This window comes from Rhizophagus irregularis, chromosome 29 (genome assembly GCF_026210795.1).
Source record: "Rhizophagus irregularis chromosome 29, complete sequence".
Classification (NCBI taxonomy): Eukaryota; Fungi; Glomeromycota; class Glomeromycetes; order Glomerales; family Glomeraceae; genus Rhizophagus; species Rhizophagus irregularis.
Window position 1 is genome coordinate 1,419,319 of NC_089457.1, and position 20,902 is coordinate 1,440,220.

Below are 20,902 nucleotides of genomic sequence, written 5' to 3' on the forward strand. Positions count from 1 at the left end.
CTGTAATTAATTGTTGAAATCTCTCTTTAACATGAACGCTTGAAATAAATTTTCTGTAACCAGATAAATGAGTTACATCTTGAATAAATCATTTAATTTCTCTCAGAATAGCAACAAATCTTTCAAAGTTATAATAATATGATTGATTGCGAAAATTTTTTTCATTTTCTTGTCTAGGCTGATTTAATGCTTGAACAGCTACTTCAGCTGCTTGTACTCTTTCAAGCAATGCCGCGCATGATTTCTTATTATATTGAGCACTTTCATATGCTTTTACGATTTGTTGTGTAAGTGAAGCTACTGCTGTTATCAAAGGAAGATAAGGTCCAACAGCCTCAGCAAATTTAGACGTGTCTACTATAGTATCTTTCGGATTTAGACCTCTATTTGAGTCTTCTGAAATGAAAGTAGAGATCTTCAAGAACATCGAATAAATAATTTAATTCTGGACGAAGAGACGGGTCTGATAGCCAAGCTAAAATGTAAATTTAGCATTTAATAAATAAATTCACTAAATTGTTATTTTTTAAAAAAATGAATCATACCAGCTTTAATAATGTTGCCATATTCTTCCTCAACTCCGTATGGACTTAAAGGAAAATTTAAATGTTCTCTTTTACCACTTAATATATGGTTTTGAATTTCAGAAATTTCCATATCTATATATGGAACTTTCTGGAAAGCCAATTCCCAAAGTAACATACCAAAACTAAGATAGCAGAACATTATATTAATTTAAAATATTTTCAAATAAAAATAAGTCAGTTTTCAATACTATTTACCTAAATATCTCACATTGTATAGTATGAGGAACATTTCCTTCTTCACCTTTTTTTGAATTCATTTTCTCAGGAGCTAACCAGCGAATGATTTGTGTAATTTGTCTGATGTCAGAAATGTTTGCCTGTAAGGCATAAGTATATTCGAAATTTGAAATTTTTGGTTCTAGATTCTCGGTTATTAATATGTTTTCGCACCTAACGTTAAGAATTTACTTTATTATTACTCTCAATTCTAATATATAAAATACAAATTTAAATATTTACCTAATATCACGATGTAAAATTTGACTACATCGAGTTTTCCAGGTGATTATGAAATACACAAATAATATAATTAATAATCTAGATTCAGGATTTCAATCAAATTTGCATAATTTACATTTTTTTACTAACCATCCATGAAGAAAAATAATCCCACGACAAATATTTATTGCAATTGTTAATTTTCGAGGCCATTCAATATCAAATTTCTCATATAGTTCTCTCAAATTTCCATTTTCCGCCCATCCAAATACACCTAAAACGCTTCCATCCTTCTCACATAATCCATGAAAATTAATAATGTAATCACATTTCTCTAAATTACTCAAAATTGCTAATTCAGCATGAACTCTACTTGAAATTGGTGGAACTGTTTCTGGTGATTTGTCTGATTTATCAGACTTATTTTGTTCTTCAGCAATAAGTTTACATGCCACATCTTGGCCTCTATAAAGTTTTTTATGTATTTCATGCTTATTACGTGATGATACAACTGGCTGACTACCACCAATAGGTTCTTTTAACTCATTTGAATCAATTCTATTAATAATGGGGTTGAAACCTTTTTCAGATGATTTGCCTTTTAGAGTTATAATGTATTCAAAAATATTGTTAATTTTTTTATCGCTTGTTGTTACGCCACCATTGATTTTGTCCAAAAATCTGGACATCTCATTAATATCTTTTTGTAAAGTATCGATATCTTTCTTTCTTTTCTCTTCATTAGCAATGAACATTATTAGTTGCAAGTCACTAACAATACTATCAAAATCTGTAATTAATTGTTGAAATCTTACTTTAATGTTGTCGTTTGAAATAAATTTTCTATAGCCAGATAAATGAGCTACATCTTGAATAAATCCTTTAATTTCTTCCAAAATAGCGGCAAATCTTTCAAAGGAAGAATAATATGCTTTTTTGCAAAAAATTTTTTCATTTCCTTGTTTACAATGATTTAATGCTGCTTCAGCTGCTTGTACTCTTTCAACCAGTACTGCGCATGATTTCTTATTATACTGAGCATATTCAAATGCTTCTATAGTTTGTTTTATAAGTGAAGTTGCTGCTATTATTAAAGGAAGATAAGGTTCGACAGATTCTCCTAAATTAATTATAGTTTCTAAAGAAAATTTGGCAGAATATGCTTTATCATCAACTCGAACTATATTAGGTATAATACTTTGTGAACTTATGCTACCTATAGATACATCAATAAGACTTGATATATCATTTAATGCACAGTCATCAAAATTCGTCATTGACTCATATGATTTTGAAGCTAATTTATCCATTTCACAGTTGTCTATTTCTTCATTGTTATTATCCATGATTATATCATTGTTTTCGGGAGAAATTATTGATTTAAGAGTTAAAACTACTTTTTGTATATTTGGACGTTCATCTGGTTCACATTTCCAACATTCTATATAGATAGAATAAAATTGATTTTTTTTTAAATGCCTAAAAAAGCAATAATATAATTAATATTTACCTTTATATAAACTACTATACGCACTAGGGGTTCCATCAATAACGTTTTCTCTTCTTCCGTCAAGTATAGCCAAGGCTAAACTTACGTCATAATCTTCCCCATAAAACGGTCGATATCCACTTGAGATCTCCCACATAAGAACACCAATGCTATATATATCGGACTTTTTATTTAATGTATATTTATTACTCTTAATGTTGAAACTTTTTGGGTCTATATAAGGTATTACACCAAATACTTTTGAATTGCTTGTTGCTTCGGCAATTTTTTTTGATAAACCAAAGTCCGCCAATTTAATATTTTTTTTACGTATAAGTATATTATTTGAATGCTACAAATTAAATCAAATCAAATTAATTAATTAATTATAATAAATATGATAATATGTAAAGACTATTAATATTACCAGATCACGATGAATAATATCACATTCATGTATAAACTCTACAGCATTTGCAAGTTGTGATGCTAACTGATATTTGTCATCCCAATTAAGTTCATTAAAATGCTTTTTTAAATATGCCCTTAATGTACCACCATCAGCGTATTCCAAAACTAAAGAATATTTTATTGCTTGACAAGTTGAATCTAAAAAAATTTAAAAAATCATTTAATTTGTTAATTATGGTATTATTTTTATACAATAATTATCTTATATTACTTGACTCAAATTTAGTAATTCCATAAAATCGTAAAATATTTTCGTGAGAATCAACATTCTGTTGCATTTTTAACTGTGCCATAATAAATAATATAAGTTTTTAGTTTAATCAAAGTTATAAAATATAAAATATAATACCTCTTTAACAATTTCTTTAAGAGTTTGTTCATCATTAAAAGATTTCAAAGCAAAAGAAATATTTCTCCAATTAGCACGAAATACATCCCCGAATGAACCTCTTCCTATTGGTTTAATATCTTTGAAATCTGAAGCTTCATAATACCTGATACGTCCATCAGAAACTGACTTTTCTAACCATTCGTTGTCAATATTTGAAGTTTCTGTGATATCTGACATTTGGTTAATTCTATAATGCTAAATACTTCGATTAGTCATTAGATAACCTAAAAGAAAAAAGAATTGTCTACAAAAATGTCAAGAATATGAAAAATTTTATAGAATGCACATTGGAAATTTTTTTTAAAAATTGTGCACAACTATACAAAAATAATTTTCGTGTGCAGTGTGCACATTTAAATTTAAAAAATTGTGTTACCGGCCCTAAAAAAATGTGCACATTGCCCGGAGTGATCCATGTATTTGTGTAACCCGTTTATCTATCCCCCATGGTCAGTCGGGTGGCTCGGGTCTTTTTTATTCGGGCCAGTCTTTTAGGAAAAGTAACAATATTTATACCATTGAAATTTTGTAGCACAGTGGGATATACCAAGGACCGCAAAGTAGCAAAATTTGAGCTTGATCCTAGGATCATTACTGGTAAAAACCATAAAAGATCAGGAAAAATGGCATTTTATACCTTAGATGCTACATTGCTCTAAAACGGTTGATTTGATCAAGACCAAAATTTGTTATTTTATTAGTCCTCAATCTGTTCTATGACCATCTTTACCTAGATTATACAACCGAAACATTGCACCACAGCCAGTCAGCCAGAGATATTTAATGAAATATTATTTTTATATAATCAATTATGGCAAAAAAAAATTATCGAATTGAATTTAAAATTTTATTATAAATATATATATAGTATTGAATATAATACCTAAATAAATTAATTAATAACGATCAATATTATCATTTATTATCCAATTTATCACTTAATTTATTATAATATATAGTTATTAGTATGGAGTATTCAATATAAATGTACTGTAGATGTTTGTTAATGATTGCATTGGCATACAATTATACTACAGTGACACCTCTCTAAGTGCATCCCCTTAGGACCATAGTAAAAAAATAGTAAAATGTGCACTACTGCACTTATAGAGGTATTACTGTATAATATTAGGCGTTTATTTATCAACCTACAAAAAAAGTAGAAATAAGCAAAAACAACTAATATGTTAATCGGTTATTATTAAAATTTTTGTGATCCAACTCAATTCTGATTTAATTACATATTTAGATTAATAGATTTTGCGATCAAAAATCCGAACTGAACTAATCTATTGAAATTTTTTAGTATGATCATAATAAATTAATTAATTTGCTTATATGCATTATTTTATACCATTTATTGCTAGATATTATTTATTTCTGGAAATTCTGGCGATAAATAAATTAATTATTTTAAAATAGTATAACGTGTCAAATATAAACAAAATTATATTTTTTTAAAAAAATATCAAAAATTACGTAAGTAATAAAAACAAACTTTGGTTATTATTGGTTTTTGTATATAAATTAAGGATCGTTTAAAATGGAAAAAAATAGAATAGTATAAATAGTATAAAAAAAAAACTTGTAAAATTGAGTTCAAATGTTCCAAAAGTCTTAGGCGCGTAGCAATCTACTATAGTATTATTTTGCCGAATCCGAATTTACCGAATTTGTTAGAAATTAATAATTATTTTCAACGTAAAATTGAATCACGTGATAATACAACGTTCATTCCGTAGTAGTAATAATATTATTAGTCTTAAATGGCATTAAATTTAGAGGAATGATTTAAGAGAGTATAGACATTCCATCAACAATTTTTCCCTGACGGTCATCACAAATTCATTTCCTCATCACGAGAAATTTATAATACGAATTTTACCAAATTATCTGAATAATATCGTCACCCTCTTATACAAAAAAGGACATTATCAAAATATATTCATAAATAATCTTTTTATTTTTAATAAATAATAATTTTCCAATAATGTCATATAAAAATATCTTAGTACAGGCCTTGTAGTTTTAATATAGTATCTTCGTCGTAAAGGGAAAATTATCCATAAATGGACTTTCTTAAATTCATCACAATCAAAAGTCGAAATAACTAATTTCTAACTTATCTAACATATCACAAGCTTTTGAAAAACCCTTAATAGCTGCCAATTTTAAATAATTCAAACCTATTTCTTCATCTTTTAATATACCCAATTTTCCATTGAAATATAAATCACCCAAGTTAAATTGAGATACAACATTTCCATTATCAGCAGACATGGTTAAATATTTCACAAATTCTTCTAAATTAAATTTAAGTGGACTATTTTTATCTACTAAAGCAAACGCGTATCTTAATTGGGCATCAGGATTTCCTTTATCAGCAACTTCTTTAAATAATTCAGCTGCTTTACCTAAATTTTTATCAACGACATAACCTTCCCAATAATAAAAACCTAGCCAATATTTTGCGATTTTATTATCTATTTTAGCATGTTGTTCAAAACATTCAAAAGCTTTTTTTTGATCTCCCATCCTATGAGCTTTTATTCCATCTTCAAGTGGCAAAATTAAATCTATTTGATCTAAATCTAATTCTGTATCTCCTGGTGGCAATTCAATATGTGTTACTTCCATATCACTTCTTTTCGGACTTAGCCCTCTAGGTGAACAGTCTGAAATAAAAGGAGAGTTCAAATCTTCAAGACTATTGAATAAATAGCTTAATTCAGGACGAAGAGATGGGTCTGATAGCCAAGCTAAAATGTAAATTTAACATTTAAACATTTAATGTTATAAATAAATTCACTAAATTGTTATTTTTACAAAAGATAAAATCATACCAGCTCTAATTATGTTGCCATATTCTTTTTCAACTCCATATGAACTAGAAAGAAAATTTAAATGTTCTCTTTTATCACTTAATACATGTTTTTTAATTTCATCAATTTCCATATCTTCATATGGAAATCTTTGAAATGCTAATTCCCAAAGTAACATTCCAAAACTATATAATAGAACATTTATATCAATTTAGAATATCTTTGAATAAAAATAAGTCAAAGTCAATTTTCAATAAATATATTTACCTAAATATGTCACATTGTGTAGTATAACGATTCCAGTAATCCATTTTTTCAGGAGCTAACCAGCGAACGATTTGTGTAATTCTTCCGATGTCATAAGTGTAAGCCCGTAAAGCATAAGTATAATCGAAATTTGAAATTTTTGGTTCTAGATTCTCGGTTATCAATATGTTTTCGCACCTAACGTTAAGAATTTACTTTATTGTTACTCTCAATTCTAATGTATAAAATACAAATTTAAATATCTACCTAATATCATGATGTAAAATTTGACTACATCGAGTTTTCCAGGTGATTATGAAATATACAAATAATATAATTAATAATCTAGATTCAGAATTTCAATCAAATTGCATTTTTTACTAACCATCCGTGAAGAAAAGTAATCCCACGACAAATGTTTAATGCAATTTTTAATTTTCGAGGCCATTCAATATCAAATTTCTCATATAGTTCTCTTAAATTTCCATTTTCTGCCCATTCAAATACACTAAAAATGTTTCTGTCCTTTTCACATAATCCATGAAAATTAATAATGTAATTACATTTCCCTAAATTACTCAAAATCGCCAATTCAGTACGAACTCTATTTTTTATTTCCGATAATTCGTATAATTTAATACCTGCGGCAACAAATTTACATGCCACATCTTGGCCTCTATAAAGTTTTTTATGTATCTTACGTGATGATATAACCGGCTGATTACTACCAAATTCTTCTGGATCAATTCTATTGATAATAGAGTTGAAACCTTTTTCATATGATTTGCCTTTTAAAGTTATGATGTATTCAAAAATATTGCTAATTTTTTTATCGCTTGTTGTTACACCACCATTGATTTTTTCCAAAAATCTGGACATCTCATTAATATCTTTTTGTAAAATATCGATATCTTTCCTTCTTTTCTCTTCATTAGCAATAATCATTATCAATTGCAAGTCGCTAACAATACTGTCAAAGTCTGTAATTAATTGTTGAAATCTTACTTTAATGTTATCGTTTGAAATAAATTTTCTATAGCCAGATAAATGAGTTACATCTTGAATAAATCCTTTAATTTCTTTCAAAACAGCAACAAACCTTTCAAAGGAATAATAATATGATTGTTTGCAAAAATTTTTTTCGCTTCCTTGATTATAATGATTTAATGCTACTTCAGCTGCTTGTACTCTTTGAATCAATACTGCACATGATTTCTTATTATACTGAGCAGATTCATATGCTTCTACAGTTTTTTTTATAAGTGAAGTTGCTGCTGTTATTAAAGGAAGATAAGGAACAACAGATTTTCCTAAATTAATTATAGTTTCTAAAGCAATTTTAGTAGAATATGCTTTATCATCAACTCGAACTATATTAGGTATAATACTTTGTGAACTTATGCTACCTATAGATACATCAATAAGACTTGATATATTATTTAATGAACAGTCATCAAAATTCATCATTAACTCGCATGATTCTGAAGCTAATTTATCCATTTCACAGTTGTCTATTTCTTCATTGTTATTATCCATGATTATATCATTTTTTTCAGGAGAAATTATTGATTTAAGGGTTAAAACTACTTTTTGTATATCTGGACGTTCATCTGGTTCACATTTCCAACATTCTATATAGATAAAATAAAATTGATTTTTTTAAATGCCTAAAAAAAGCAATAATATAATTAATATTTACCTTTATACAAATTACTATACGCACTAGGGGTTCCATCAATAACGTTTTCTCTTCTTCCGTCAAGTATAGCCAAGGCTAAACTTACGTCATAATCTTCCCCATAAAACGGGTGATATCCACTTGAGATCTCCCACATAAGAACACCAATGCTATATATATCGGACTTTTTATTTAATGTATATTTATTACTCTTATCGTTGAAACTTTTTGGGTCTATATAAGGTATTACACCATGTACTTTCTTTGATTTGCTTGTTTCTTCGACAATATTTTTTGATAAACCAAAGTCCGCCAATTTAATAATTTTTTTACGTATAAGTATATTACGTGAATGCTACAAATTAAATCATATCAAATTAATTAATTAATTACAATAAATATGATAATATGTAAAGATCATTAATATTACCAGATCACAATGAATAATACCACATTCATGTATGAACTCTACTGCATTTGCAAGTTGTGATGCTAACTGATATTTGTCATCCCAATTAAGTTCATTAAAATGCTTTCCTAAATATGCCTTTAATGTACCACCATCAGCGTATTCCAAAACTAAAGAATATTTTATTGCTTGATAAGTTGAATCTAAAAAATTAAAAAATCATTTAATTTGTTAAATATGGTATTGTTTTTATACAATAGTTAATATCTTATTTTTGAACTTACTTGTCACTAATTTAGTAATTCCATAAAATCGTAAGATATTTTCATGAGAATCAACATTCTGTTGCATTTTTAACTGTGCCATAATAAATAATAAGTTTTTAGTTTGGTTTATTTAATAAAGATATGAAATATAAAAAATAATACCTCTTTAACAATTTCTTCAAGAGTTTGTTCATCATTAAAAGATTTCAAAGCAAAAGTAATATTTCTCCAATTAGCACGAAAGACATTCCCGAATGAACCTCTTCCTATTTTTTTAATATCTTTGAAAACCGAAGGTTCATAATACTTGATACGTCCAACAGAAATTGATTTTTCTAACCATTCGACAATATTTGAAGTTTCTGTAATATTAGACATCCTTACGGCATCTAAGACAAATATAGAAGAGTCTATATGAATTTCTTTAGCCTTTTTTAATTTCATTTGATATGTTACTCATTGATTTGAAGTTAAATTATTTTTTTCTATTACCAGTTACTTTAGCTTCTTTAAATTGCATGTCACTTATTGAATTTATTTTTCTATTATACAGTGGATCATTATTGGTAGAGTCTGTAAGGGATGTATCGTTATTCATATTTTGTACAATCGCCAATTCTGAATCTGAAGATGAAGGTTTTTCATAATCAAATTTCTCATTCAAATTTTCTTTAGTTAACATATATCCAATTAAATTTAAAGAGCATTCCCTTTCCTCGCGGTCAATCTTCAAATTTTTATTATCTGTTGATAGGATACAAACATGTAAATCTATTTTATCTCCGTCAAATTGAGCATCTGAATCAATTATACTTTGAATTGAAATATTAAAATATTGATCATTCCATTCAACTAGTTTAATAATACTAATAGGTTCATAATTTGTTGAAGAGTAATATGCGTGAACGAAAATAGTATACCCTTGAAATAATTGAAAAGGGGCTTTTATATGATGATTTGACTTGTCAATTCGTAACGTAATAGATTCTTTGATATAACCAACTGAAAATTCTCGATTATTTGGACTAAAAATTGATAATTTTGAAGGACTTCCAACAACCATCCATAGAACATAATATTTTTTTATATCAACACTTATTTCCAATTTTTTAATTATCGCATAAAATCCATTATAATTATATAACCCAAAATTAACATAAATTTCTTCTGACTTTGTATTATTTTCTGAAATTATTGATCCGAATACTTTGTAATCTTCACTTCCCAATGAAGATTCTGAATTTAAATTTATACGTTTGTAGTGCATAACATCATTATTATCTAAATCTTTCAAATCAGTAATACCTGTCATTATAATTCGAAAATCATTTTTTAATATATCATCAATTTTTTTTTGTTGTTCTACCTCAAGAATTTTATAGAGTGGGATTATATTATCAAATTCAATAATTTCCAAACTATTATCTGTATTTTGAATCCATTTAGATAAATCATTTATTTCAATAACTTCTCCTTCTTGTGTTAGAAGATACGAAATATTTAAATCATCAAATGTAAGTTTTTCTAAATCAACCACAGGAATACTATTACTTGGTAAAATACTTTTTAAGGAACTTCCTAAGATAATTCTTTGTGGAAATAAATGACCATATTCATTCAAAATATCTCGTAAAATTTTTAATGGCTTCGTGCTACTAAGTGCACTTTCTATTGCTTGTTTAAATTCTTTTGTTGGTTTTATAAGATCTTTATCCAAAAGAATTTCATATCGTTCACATTTGAATAAAATATGAATGTAATCTCCATAATCTCTAAAATTATTTTTAATAAATGGGAATGTACTTAAATTTTTAATTGAAAAAATATTATTAGAAATCAAAATATCTTCTAAATTTGTTAATGGCTTGATATTCCTTTGATAAGATTTATTATTTATATTGACTTTAGGGATTTCAACAAAATCGACTGCGATTTTCTTGCTAATTTTTATTTCATAGTCTTCATTAATTATCAATCCTTGAAAAAGATGAAAATCTTCGGTCCAACTCATTAGGTTACAGTACACTCCATCTCCAACCCACTCTTCTAAACTTAATTTTTCTTTAAATTTGGTGACTCCAGGTTGTTTTTCATTAAAAGTATTAAGGTCATCTATTGGCAATGCATTATGTCTTAATTGAGAAATGGGAATAAGATCATAAGAAATTATATCTATAATTTTATTTTGATATAAGTCATTCATCCATTTGATCAATTTCTCATAGGTATCTAACTCTTCTCCATCCAACGTTACTATTTTTGGTAAAAGATTCAAGGAGAATAAATTATTAAATTGAATTTCTATAGAATATTTAGTTAAATTATTCACATGGAATAAATAAAATTTTAAAATATCTTTTTGTGTCTGAGTAGCTGAGCTAAATTCTTTAATAAATAATTTACCACCAACTAATATTTTTCTTGCAAAGAAATGTCCAAAAGAATCATTGTCATTGTCCGCACATTTTGAAAAAGATTCCAACAAGTCACCTTTATAAGCCATTTCAGCAATTGGAAAATTGATACACACATCAGCTGGCTGTAAATCGTTTATATTAAGATATACAATAGGTTGTCCTTCGTATAAACTCATATTTAATGCGCCATCTTCAACAAAAATTGCTTGCATACTTGATTGTATATTACCCTCAGTTAAAATTAATCCATTATTCAACTTGAACTTTCTAATTATTTGTTGTTGTGTTAATGAACTTTTAAATATTTCATTAATATATTCGTCAGTATCAAATCGTAATTTCATTTGAGATAAAATTTCCCTAACTTCATTAATTCCGGGTCTTATAACTGAATCATCACACCAACATTTTTGATAAAGTTGTTGGTATTCAAAAGGCGTATTTTCAACCGGATCCTCTCTCTTTCCATTTATGATCAATGTTTGAACTGAGCTAAATTCTTCCTGTCCGTAATTAGAAAAAGGAGGATGTCCACTTGACAATTCCCATAAAAGAATACCCAAGCTATAAATATCAGATTTCTTATCTCGCTTATACCTTGGATCACGAAGATACTGAGGTTCAAAATAAACTACATCTACCGACAATTCAAAATCTGTAATCATTAATCTACCACTTTTAATTAATATATTATATGCGTGCTTAACAATAGTATGAGAAAAATAATAATAATAATCATTATTAACTATGAAATAATAACCAAAAAAGCAAAAAGGAAACTTCATATTTACCAAATTTCCATGAATTATCTGTTCAGAATGTAAAAACATTAATCCGAGAGCAATATCCAGTGCCATTTGAATTTTATCATTCCATCGCAGCATATTAAACTTATTTTTTAAATAATTTCTTAAATTTCCTTCGTTAGCATATTCCCAAACTAAAAAATAATTGTCATTTGGATCTATTATTTAAACGCGTAAAAATATATATTGTTAAAGTAGTTTGTATAAGAGTATCATAAATCATATTCGTTTAAACGTAGCAAAATTTATAATTATAGACCTCTCGTTAACCCAAGAAAATGATTGATATTAGGATGATTAATTTTTTGAAAAGTCTTTAACTTGTATAATAAAACATAAATGTTAGTACTGTATTATATTTTATTACTTCTTTCAAACAAATATTATTAGAATAATACCTTTGTGATAAACTCATTAAAATCATTTTCATTAATTATTGAATTATTCAAACTTTTAATTGCGACAGTAATTCTTTGATTTTTCAAATTTGCTTTTTTAAAAGTCCCACTGGTTCCCTCGTCAATTTCTTCTAGATTATTAAATTCGTTATATACAAAATAATTAATATCATATATCCTTTCGTCAATCCATTCTTTTAATAATTTCATTTTTATTTTCTATGAATTAAGATGTACAAGATAAAATTTATAGTTGCATGAGTTGTTGTACAGATTAGTACTAAGAATTATGCGTTGGTGTTAGGGATGTTAACAGTTTATGATTGGATGGTTCGAACCGCAGTTTGATCATAGGACCGGTTTCAGTTCAGTTCAAACGTCAAACCAAACCGAGACCGAACCGATAGAAACCGGTTTAGTGAACCGGTTTTAGATCGGTTCAATTAACGGTTACGTGTATCTGCACGCGTAACTTTTTACAATAAAAGAATAACGGATTTTACATTCTTACATTTTTTTATATCACCTTGCATTATTACAACTATGTCGGGAGTTTTTGAAAATGACGATAATAATTTATCAGATGATTCCTTAGCATCTGATGATGAAAGAATTATAAATAAGAAATTGTCAGCAGATGTTTGGGAGTTTTTTCAAAAAATTCAAGATGAGGAAAGTTGGTTAATTACAAACTATAAGTGTATTTTGTGTGCAAAACTTTATTCACCTGGTAATCCAACATCTACACTTCGACGTCATTTAACTAAAAAACATCCATCACATTATAAAAAACCTGAAACCCGCCAAACTACTTTACGTTTTAAACCTTACTCTCCATCAAAATCTAAACCTATCACAGATTCTTTGGTTGATTTTGTTGCAACTGATTTGCAACCTTTTACCATTGTTGAAAATCCTGAATTCAAATTATTAATTAATAAATTGAATCCCCACTATATTTTACCTTGCAGACAAACCTTAAAGGAAAAATTCATAGAAAATTATAAAATGAGAAAAAATGTGTTAATTAATGAAGTCTCACAAATTAACTCAAAAATCTCTCTTACTACTGATATTTGGACTTCAGAAATCTCAAAAGATTGTTATCTTGGAGTAACAATGCATTATATTAACAACAATTGGGAATTAAAAAATCTCTTACTTGATTTAATTCCTGTAAATGGTTCTCATACAGCTGGGTTAATTACTAGCAAGCTTTTACAAATTCTTGAAGAGTTTAGTATCAGTAATAATATTCTTGCATTAACTACAGACAATGGAAGCAACATGATAGCATGTGGTAATCAACTAGCAACTGAATTAGATCAGGAGTTTAATAATATGGCTTTTACTCATTACAGATGTGCTGCACATATTATAAATTTAGCAGTAAAAGCAGGAATGAGTCATGTTGGAAATGAAATCAAAAAACTTCGTCAATTTGTTGTTAAAATCAAGAATTCACCATTATTTTTGGATAAATTATCAGAAATTTGTACCCTTAAAAAAGTTAAATTTCTTAAACCAATTTTAGATATAGACATTCGCTGGAATTCCACATATTTTATGATTAATAGACAAATCTTAATGCAGGGTGTTTCAGAATTACTTGCAACAACAAATGTTGAAGAACTTGGAGATTTATTTCCAACAATATCTGAATGGCGACATATTAAGGTATTTTTTATTTTATAAATTATTATTTATTTTATTTTATAATTATATATTTATTAATTATTATTTTTTTTTTACAGGAATTAGCAAAGGTATTAGAACCTATGTATGAAGCAACCAATTTATTATCATCATCAAAAAATCCTACACAAGGTGATATAAGATTGGTTTTTAATGGAATGTTTAAAAAATTGGATCATTATCAAAGAGGAAATCACCATACACAAAAGGCAATAGCATCAGCAATTTGTAATAAATTGAAAGCCTATTGGGACAAATATTTGAATCAATCTTCCATTACTTCTTCAATATTAGATCCACGCTACAAAACCACATTATTTAGTCATAATGATATAACTGAAATTATTAGTAAATTACAAGAATTATATTTGTCATATTTACCCTTAAATAATCAAACCATACCATCAGCACCAGCACGATCATCTCGTGATTATTTTCTTAATTTACTTAATCCAAATAATATTCGTCAAGAAGTATCGCATGATGAATTAGATCGATACTTAAATTCTCCAGTAGATAGTAATACAGGTTCTTTAATTTGGTGGAAAACTTATGAAAAGGATTACCCAGTACTATCTCAAATAGCTAAGGATTATTTAACAATCCAAGCAACGTCGGTTCCATCAGAAAGGGCATTTTCAATTTCGGGATTAACTATTTCAAAAACTAGAAATAGGTTAGATCCTGAAACGGCAAGGGCAATTATATGCATGAAAAATTGGATATCAGAAAAAGAAAGAATGGAAAATTGAATCAATACTTGCAATATGTCTTTTTTTTTCCTTTTTTTTACATTATGTGAAATTTTGTTGGTAATTTTTTTTCTTATAATAAAAAATTTTTTGACGATATACGATATATTTAAATTCATGATCTGCATTACACAATTTTGTATAAAATACTATAAATATCCGGTCTAAACTTCGGTCTAAACTTCAGTCCAAACTTCGGTTCAAACTCTGGTTCTAAACCTATAACGGTTCGGTTTTGTACTCAAACCACCAGTTTTTGGACCGAAAACCGGATGGACCGAACCGTTAACATCCCTAGTTGGTGTGACTATGCGCATCGGCTAAAATACTGAAAAAAAACCTATTTTGTTTACACTACTTTTTTTTTAAAATAAAAAGAAAGATGTCTACCGATAATAACGTTATGGTAGTTATTAAAATTATAAACAACTCTCAATCGCCACAAAATACTAGTAAATTTTGTCGTTTAAATTTAAATAATAATTTATCCGATATTCGTAAAAAACTCAAAAATAGTAAAACCATTAATGACATCGATACATTATTGTTTTCAAAAAAAGAAGGCGACGAATTTGTTGAAATAACTGAAGAAGATTTTCCATTAGAAGAAATTATAGAAGTAATTAATAAAACAAATTCAAAAAGTTATTATTTATATTTAATGAAAAGTTTGAATCCCAGATGGAAAATTTTGAATGAAAAATTTAAATTAGATTATGGACGCACTATGAGTTCTGATGGAATTAAGATAGCTAAAAAAAGAGCGTTCATATTGAAAGACTGTGAATTAATTGAATTTGGAGCTAATGGATATAAAAAAGGACGTCTTGGATTTGAATCAAAAGAGGATTGGATGAAAAAAAGTAATTTATTTGTTAATGTTGATGGTATTAATGTGCATAATTTTGTGGAGTTTGGATTATCAATTGAAAGTTCACAAAATAAAAATTATACTGAGGAGATTAATTCAACTTACCAATATACAGAAATTGCCAAAGTATCATTGAAGTTTGATAAAGAAAATTTAGTATTAACTGATGACTTCAAAAATAAGGTAACTAAAGCTATACAGTCTAAAGATCATAGAAGCTTTAGGGAAATTACTGAGGATTATGGTCAATTCATTCCAACTGAAATTATTTTTGGAGGAAGAGTTTGTTTTAAAGATATTAAAGTATCATCAGAAAATTCTTCAGATAAAGCTAAAGGAGGTTCTTTTGGAGTTTCTTTCGGTTCTTCAAAACTACAAATAGGACGTAATTCTGGTAAATCAGAAAAAGAATCAAATCTCTGTAATTCTGATTGCATAAGATTTCTTGGAGGAAAGCATCCTGATGACGAAAATTTTGATGAAAAATGTTGGATTGAATCTTTAAAAGATTATCAAGATTGGGATTGTATAGAATTTAAAAATCCCATTAATATATTTCAGCTTTTATCTGATAATTTATATAAAAAATCCTTTATATCTCTTGGAAAAAAAATTCTTTATACAGATACTAAAGATTATAATTATATTTTATATGGAGCTGGAATGTATCAAATATTTGAATTAAATGATGATAATATACCGTCACATATTTCAAAAATCATTCAAAATAAAAATGCTGATTGTGATATCTTTGCATCAGTTATTAATACTAAAAATTCAAAAGATATTTTTTTTAATTGCCAAATTTTTCATACCAATAATAATAAATCAAATGAAAAACCAAGTATTATAATTCATAGCATTCAAAAAGAATCAAAAGAATTTCAAAAATGTGAATATAAATTAAAAATTAAGATTATGATTATTGGATATGATATTAATTTTTCTTCAAATATTAGGGTTGAATTAATAAAAAAAAAATATAATTCACAAAATCAACATGAATATTATAATAGTATGATATTACAACCTATTAATCATAACAATTTAATAGAAAAAAATATTCCATTTTTTGGAATTCCTATATTAAGCAACTTTAATTCTTCAAATAATTCCAATATAATTGGACACAATTTTTGCAAATCAGATAATGGACTTAAAATATACACATTTTCTTATTGTTCAAAAAAGAATTGTTATGTTAAATTACCAAAATTTACTTTTTGCACACTTATTATTTTAGATAATATTTCTAATACTTGTACAAAATTACTTCCTTTTGAATTTAGTATGATTAAAAACAAGCCATTTATCAATCTTGAAAAATTTACTGAAAGTTTAGATCCAAAATGGATTAGTTTATATTTACCAATAGATAAAGATTATAGTCCAATTTTTTATAATCAAAAGAAAAAGAAAATTAAGGTAAATTATATTGATTGTAAATGTAATAAAACTTGTTTAGTTTGCAAGAGTAAAAAATTAAAGATATCAGATAAAGATAAAGCCATATGTATAATTTATTCTTTAAGGTAAATTTAAATTATTAATTTTTTTCAAAATTATAATATATATTAAATTTAATGATTTTTTATTTTATTTTTTAGTAATAACCTTATTATAAAATAATGTTAAAACCAATCAAAAATTGTATTTTATTTATTTATTATTTTTATATATTATTAATAAAAATGTTAAATTTATTTTACTAAAAGTTTTTTATTATATTTGAATTGATTTTTATTTATTTATAAGACTTTTTACTTATTATTGATGAATTACAACAGTTCTTGTATAAATTGATAAAATTTGTAATTAAATATTAGATAACTCAAAGTCCTATATTCAATATATAATTCAATTTTGCATAACTTAGACTCACAGTAAAGATGTTAGATCTTAAATTTTTCAGTGAAATGAAAATTGTTTCATACACTATATTTTGAATAATAAATAGAATCCTGTGGCTCCTGTCATTTTAACATAAAATTAGTCAATTCAAATTTTACTATTATACTGACAAATAAATAATCTTTAAATTTACAGCCATAAAGATGCTGAAGAATCATTTTTAACCAAAGTGGGCGAAAAAGGGAAGATAATTAAGAGTAGTTTTAATTCAAATATTTACTACAAGATTAATATTATTTTATAGTAAAATTATATGTGATTGTAAATTAATCAATACCAGATACAGCTGATATAGTTTTGATAATTAGTTTTAAAATTATTGTTGGTTTTTGTATATAAATTAAAGATCGTTTAAAGGGAAAAAAATAAAATTAGTCGCGTAAGTAAAAAATTATTGAATCACGTGACAATACTACTCTGTTATCAAAAAATTTATATCATCCTAATGGTATAGAAATGATTTAATTCCATCGACAATCTTTTCTCTGACTGTCATCGCAAATTCATTTCTCATCACGACTGTATAAATATATATAATTATAATTTGTTTCATCAGAGATAACGCAAATTTTACCAATTGTGATAAATTTCTCGTCATCTTGTTATACAAAAAAAAAGATGATTTCACACTAAATAACCTTTTTTGTTTATAATAAATAATAATTTTTCAATAATGTCATATAAAACTACAGTATCCTTAGTACAGGTCTTTAGTTTAGTATAGTAGGCATCTTCATTATAAAGGGTAAATTATAAATAAACTTACATTCATCACAATCAAAAATCGAAATAACTATTTTTAACTTATCTAACATGTCACGAGCTTTTGAAAAATCCTTAATAGCTTCCAATTTTAAATAACTCTAACCTTTTTCTTCATCTTTTGATATACCCAATTTCCATTGAAATATAAATCACCAAGTTAAATTGAGCTGCAGTATTTCCATTATCAGCAGCCATGGTTAAATACCTTACAAATTCATTTACATTAAATTTACGTGGTAAAGCAAACGCATGTCTTAATTGGGCATCAGGAACTCCACCATCTGCAGTTTCTTTATATAACTCAACTGCTTTAAATTTTTTCAACTACATAACCCTCCGAATAATAATAACCTAACCAATATTTTGCAACTTTATTACTAATTTCAGCATGTTTTACAAAACAATCATATGCTTTCTCTCGATATCCTTTATTATTGGGCCGTTATTCCATCTCCAAGTTTCATCATTGGAGAAATAATTTGATTCAAACCTATTTCTGGTGTATCTGGTCACAAATCAACAGGTGCTACCTCAATTTCATTTTTTGGGTTTAGACCTCTATTTGAGTCTTCTGAAATTCAAGAACATCGAATAAATAACTTAATTCTGGACGAAGAGATGGGTCTGATAGCCAAGCTAAAAATGTAAATTTAACATTTAATGTTATAAATAAATTTACTAAATTGTTAATTTTAAAAAAAATGAATCATACCAGCTTTAATAATGTTGCCATATTCTTCCTCAACTCCATATGAACTTAAATGTTCTCTTTTACCACTTAATACATGTTTTTGAATTTCAGAAATTTTCATATCTCTATATGGAAGCCAATTCCCAAAATAACATACCAAAACTAATATAGCAGAACATTATATTAATTTAAATTTTCAAATAAAAATAAGTCAGTTTTAATATTATTTACCTAAATATCTCACATTGTGTAGTATAAGGAACATTTCCTTCTTCACCTTTTTTGAATTCATTTTCTCAGGAGCTAACCAGCGAATGATTTGTAAAATTTTCTGATGTCAGAAGTGTTTGCCTGTAAGGCATAAGTATATTCAAAATTTGAAATTTTGGTTCTAGATTCTCGGTTATTAATATGTTTTCGCACCTAATGTTAAGAATTTACTTTATTTTTACTCTAAATTCTAATATATAAAATACAAATTTAAATATATACCTAATATCATTATGTAAAATTTGACTACATCGAGTTTTCCAGGTGATTATGAAATACATAAATAATATAATTAATAATCTAGATTCAGGATTTCAATCAAATTTGCATAATTTACATTTTTTTTACTAACCATCCATGAAGAAAAATAATCCCACGACAAATGTTTAATGCAATTTTTAATTTTCGAGGCCATTCAATATCAAATTTCTCATATAGTTCTCTCAAATTTCCATTCTCTGCCCATCCAAATACACTCAAAACGATTCCATCCTTTTCACATAATCCATGAAAATTAATAATGTAATCACATTTCCCTAAATTACTCAAAATTGCCAATTCAGCATGGAACTGTTTCTGATGATTTGTCAGATTTATCAGATTTATTTTGTTCTTCATCAATAAGTTTACATGCCACATCCTGGCCTCTATAAAGTTTTTTATATATCTTATACTTGTTACGTGATGATGCAGCTGGTTGACTACCACCAATAGGTTCTTTTAACTCTTTTGAATCAATTCTATTGATAATAGGGTTGAAACCATTTTCAGATGATTTGCCTTTTAAAGTTAAGATATGTTCGAAAACATTACTAATCTTATTATTAATAGTTGCCACACCACCTTCAATTTTTTTAAAAATTTGTTCATTTCGTCAATATCTTCTTGTAACATAGCGATATCCGACCGTCTTTCATCTTCATTAGCAATTACCATTGCCAGTTGTAAATCTGCCACAACACTATCAAAATCTGTAATTAATTGTTGAAATCTCTCTTTAATATGAACGCTTGAAATAAATTTTCTGTAACCAGTTAAATGAGTTACATCTTGAATAAATCCTTTAATTTCTCTCAGAATAGCAACAAATCTTTCAAAGTTAAAATAATATGATTGATTGCGAAATTTTCTTTCATTTTCTTGTTTACGCTTATTTAACGCTTGAACAGCTACTTCAGCTGATTGCACTCTTTCAATTAATGCTGCGCATGATTTCTTAGTATTATATTGAGCACTTTCATATGCTTTTACAATTTGTTGTGTAAGTGCAGCTACTGCTGTTATCAAAGGAAGATAAGGTCCAACAGCCTCTCCTACATTGCTCACAGCTTCTAAAGCAAATTTAGAAGTGTCTGCCAAAGTATCTTTGGCTTCTAAGTCTAGAGTTTCTAGGAAAGTCTGTGCCTTTATAAGATATAACATTTGACATGCTACTTATTGACTTTGAGGCTAGTTTATCCATTTCATTGTTATTTATATCTTCATTGTTATTATCCATAATCATATCGTTTTTTTCGGGAGAAATTATT

General features: G+C 26.8%; 5 protein-coding genes across 5 annotated transcripts; 1 reads left to right on the forward strand and 4 right to left on the reverse strand.

Annotated features, from left to right (window-relative positions):
• Nucleotides 1-88: 88 nt before the first annotated feature.
• OCT59_019660 (uncharacterized protein) lies at nt 89-3,553 on the reverse strand (the record flags this gene model as incomplete). Its single annotated transcript, XM_066143683.1, has 9 exons — nt 89-396; nt 546-709; nt 783-977; nt 1,047-1,070; nt 1,176-2,466; nt 2,536-2,866; nt 2,942-3,123; nt 3,197-3,269; nt 3,335-3,553. 9 exons carry the CDS (start codon nt 3,551-3,553, stop codon nt 89-91), a joined length of 2,787 nt encoding a protein of 928 aa, XP_066005410.1.
• A 1,769-nt stretch (nt 3,554-5,322) lies between these two features.
• Nucleotides 5,323-12,669, reverse strand: OCT59_019661 (uncharacterized protein). Its single transcript, XM_066143684.1, has 12 exons — nt 12,419-12,669; nt 12,006-12,340; nt 9,297-11,915; nt 8,960-9,226; nt 8,816-8,888; nt 8,553-8,734; nt 8,144-8,477; nt 6,830-8,075; nt 6,712-6,735; nt 6,466-6,642; nt 6,220-6,383; nt 5,323-6,135 (listed from the first exon to the last, which is right to left on the reverse strand). The coding sequence occupies exons 2-12, from the start codon at nt 12,096-12,098 to the stop codon at nt 5,471-5,473; spliced, it is 5,844 nt and encodes a 1,947-aa protein (XP_066005411.1). The 5' UTR covers nt 12,099-12,340; nt 12,419-12,669; the 3' UTR covers nt 5,323-5,470.
• A 2,578-nt stretch (nt 12,670-15,247) lies between these two features.
• Nucleotides 15,248-17,365, forward strand: OCT59_019662 (uncharacterized protein; the record flags this gene model as incomplete). The annotated part of the gene is made up of 3 exons (XM_066143685.1): nt 15,248-16,751; nt 16,980-17,268; nt 17,344-17,365. 3 exons carry the CDS (start codon nt 15,248-15,250, stop codon nt 17,363-17,365), a joined length of 1,815 nt encoding a protein of 604 aa, XP_066005412.1.
• Nucleotides 17,366-18,523: 1,158 nt separating this feature from the next.
• On the reverse strand, nt 18,524-19,368 carry OCT59_019663 (uncharacterized protein; the record flags this gene model as incomplete). The annotated part of the gene is made up of 4 exons (XM_066143686.1): nt 18,524-18,736; nt 18,969-19,048; nt 19,125-19,265; nt 19,335-19,368. 4 exons carry the CDS (start codon nt 19,366-19,368, stop codon nt 18,524-18,526), a joined length of 468 nt encoding a protein of 155 aa, XP_066005413.1.
• Nucleotides 19,369-19,399: 31 nt separating this feature from the next.
• On the reverse strand, nt 19,400-20,795 carry OCT59_019664 (uncharacterized protein; the record flags this gene model as incomplete). Its single annotated transcript, XM_066143687.1, has 5 exons — nt 19,400-19,526; nt 19,596-19,619; nt 19,726-19,865; nt 19,945-20,113; nt 20,182-20,795. 5 exons carry the CDS (start codon nt 20,793-20,795, stop codon nt 19,400-19,402), a joined length of 1,074 nt encoding a protein of 357 aa, XP_066005414.1.
• Between the last annotated feature and the right edge of the window lie 107 nt (nt 20,796-20,902).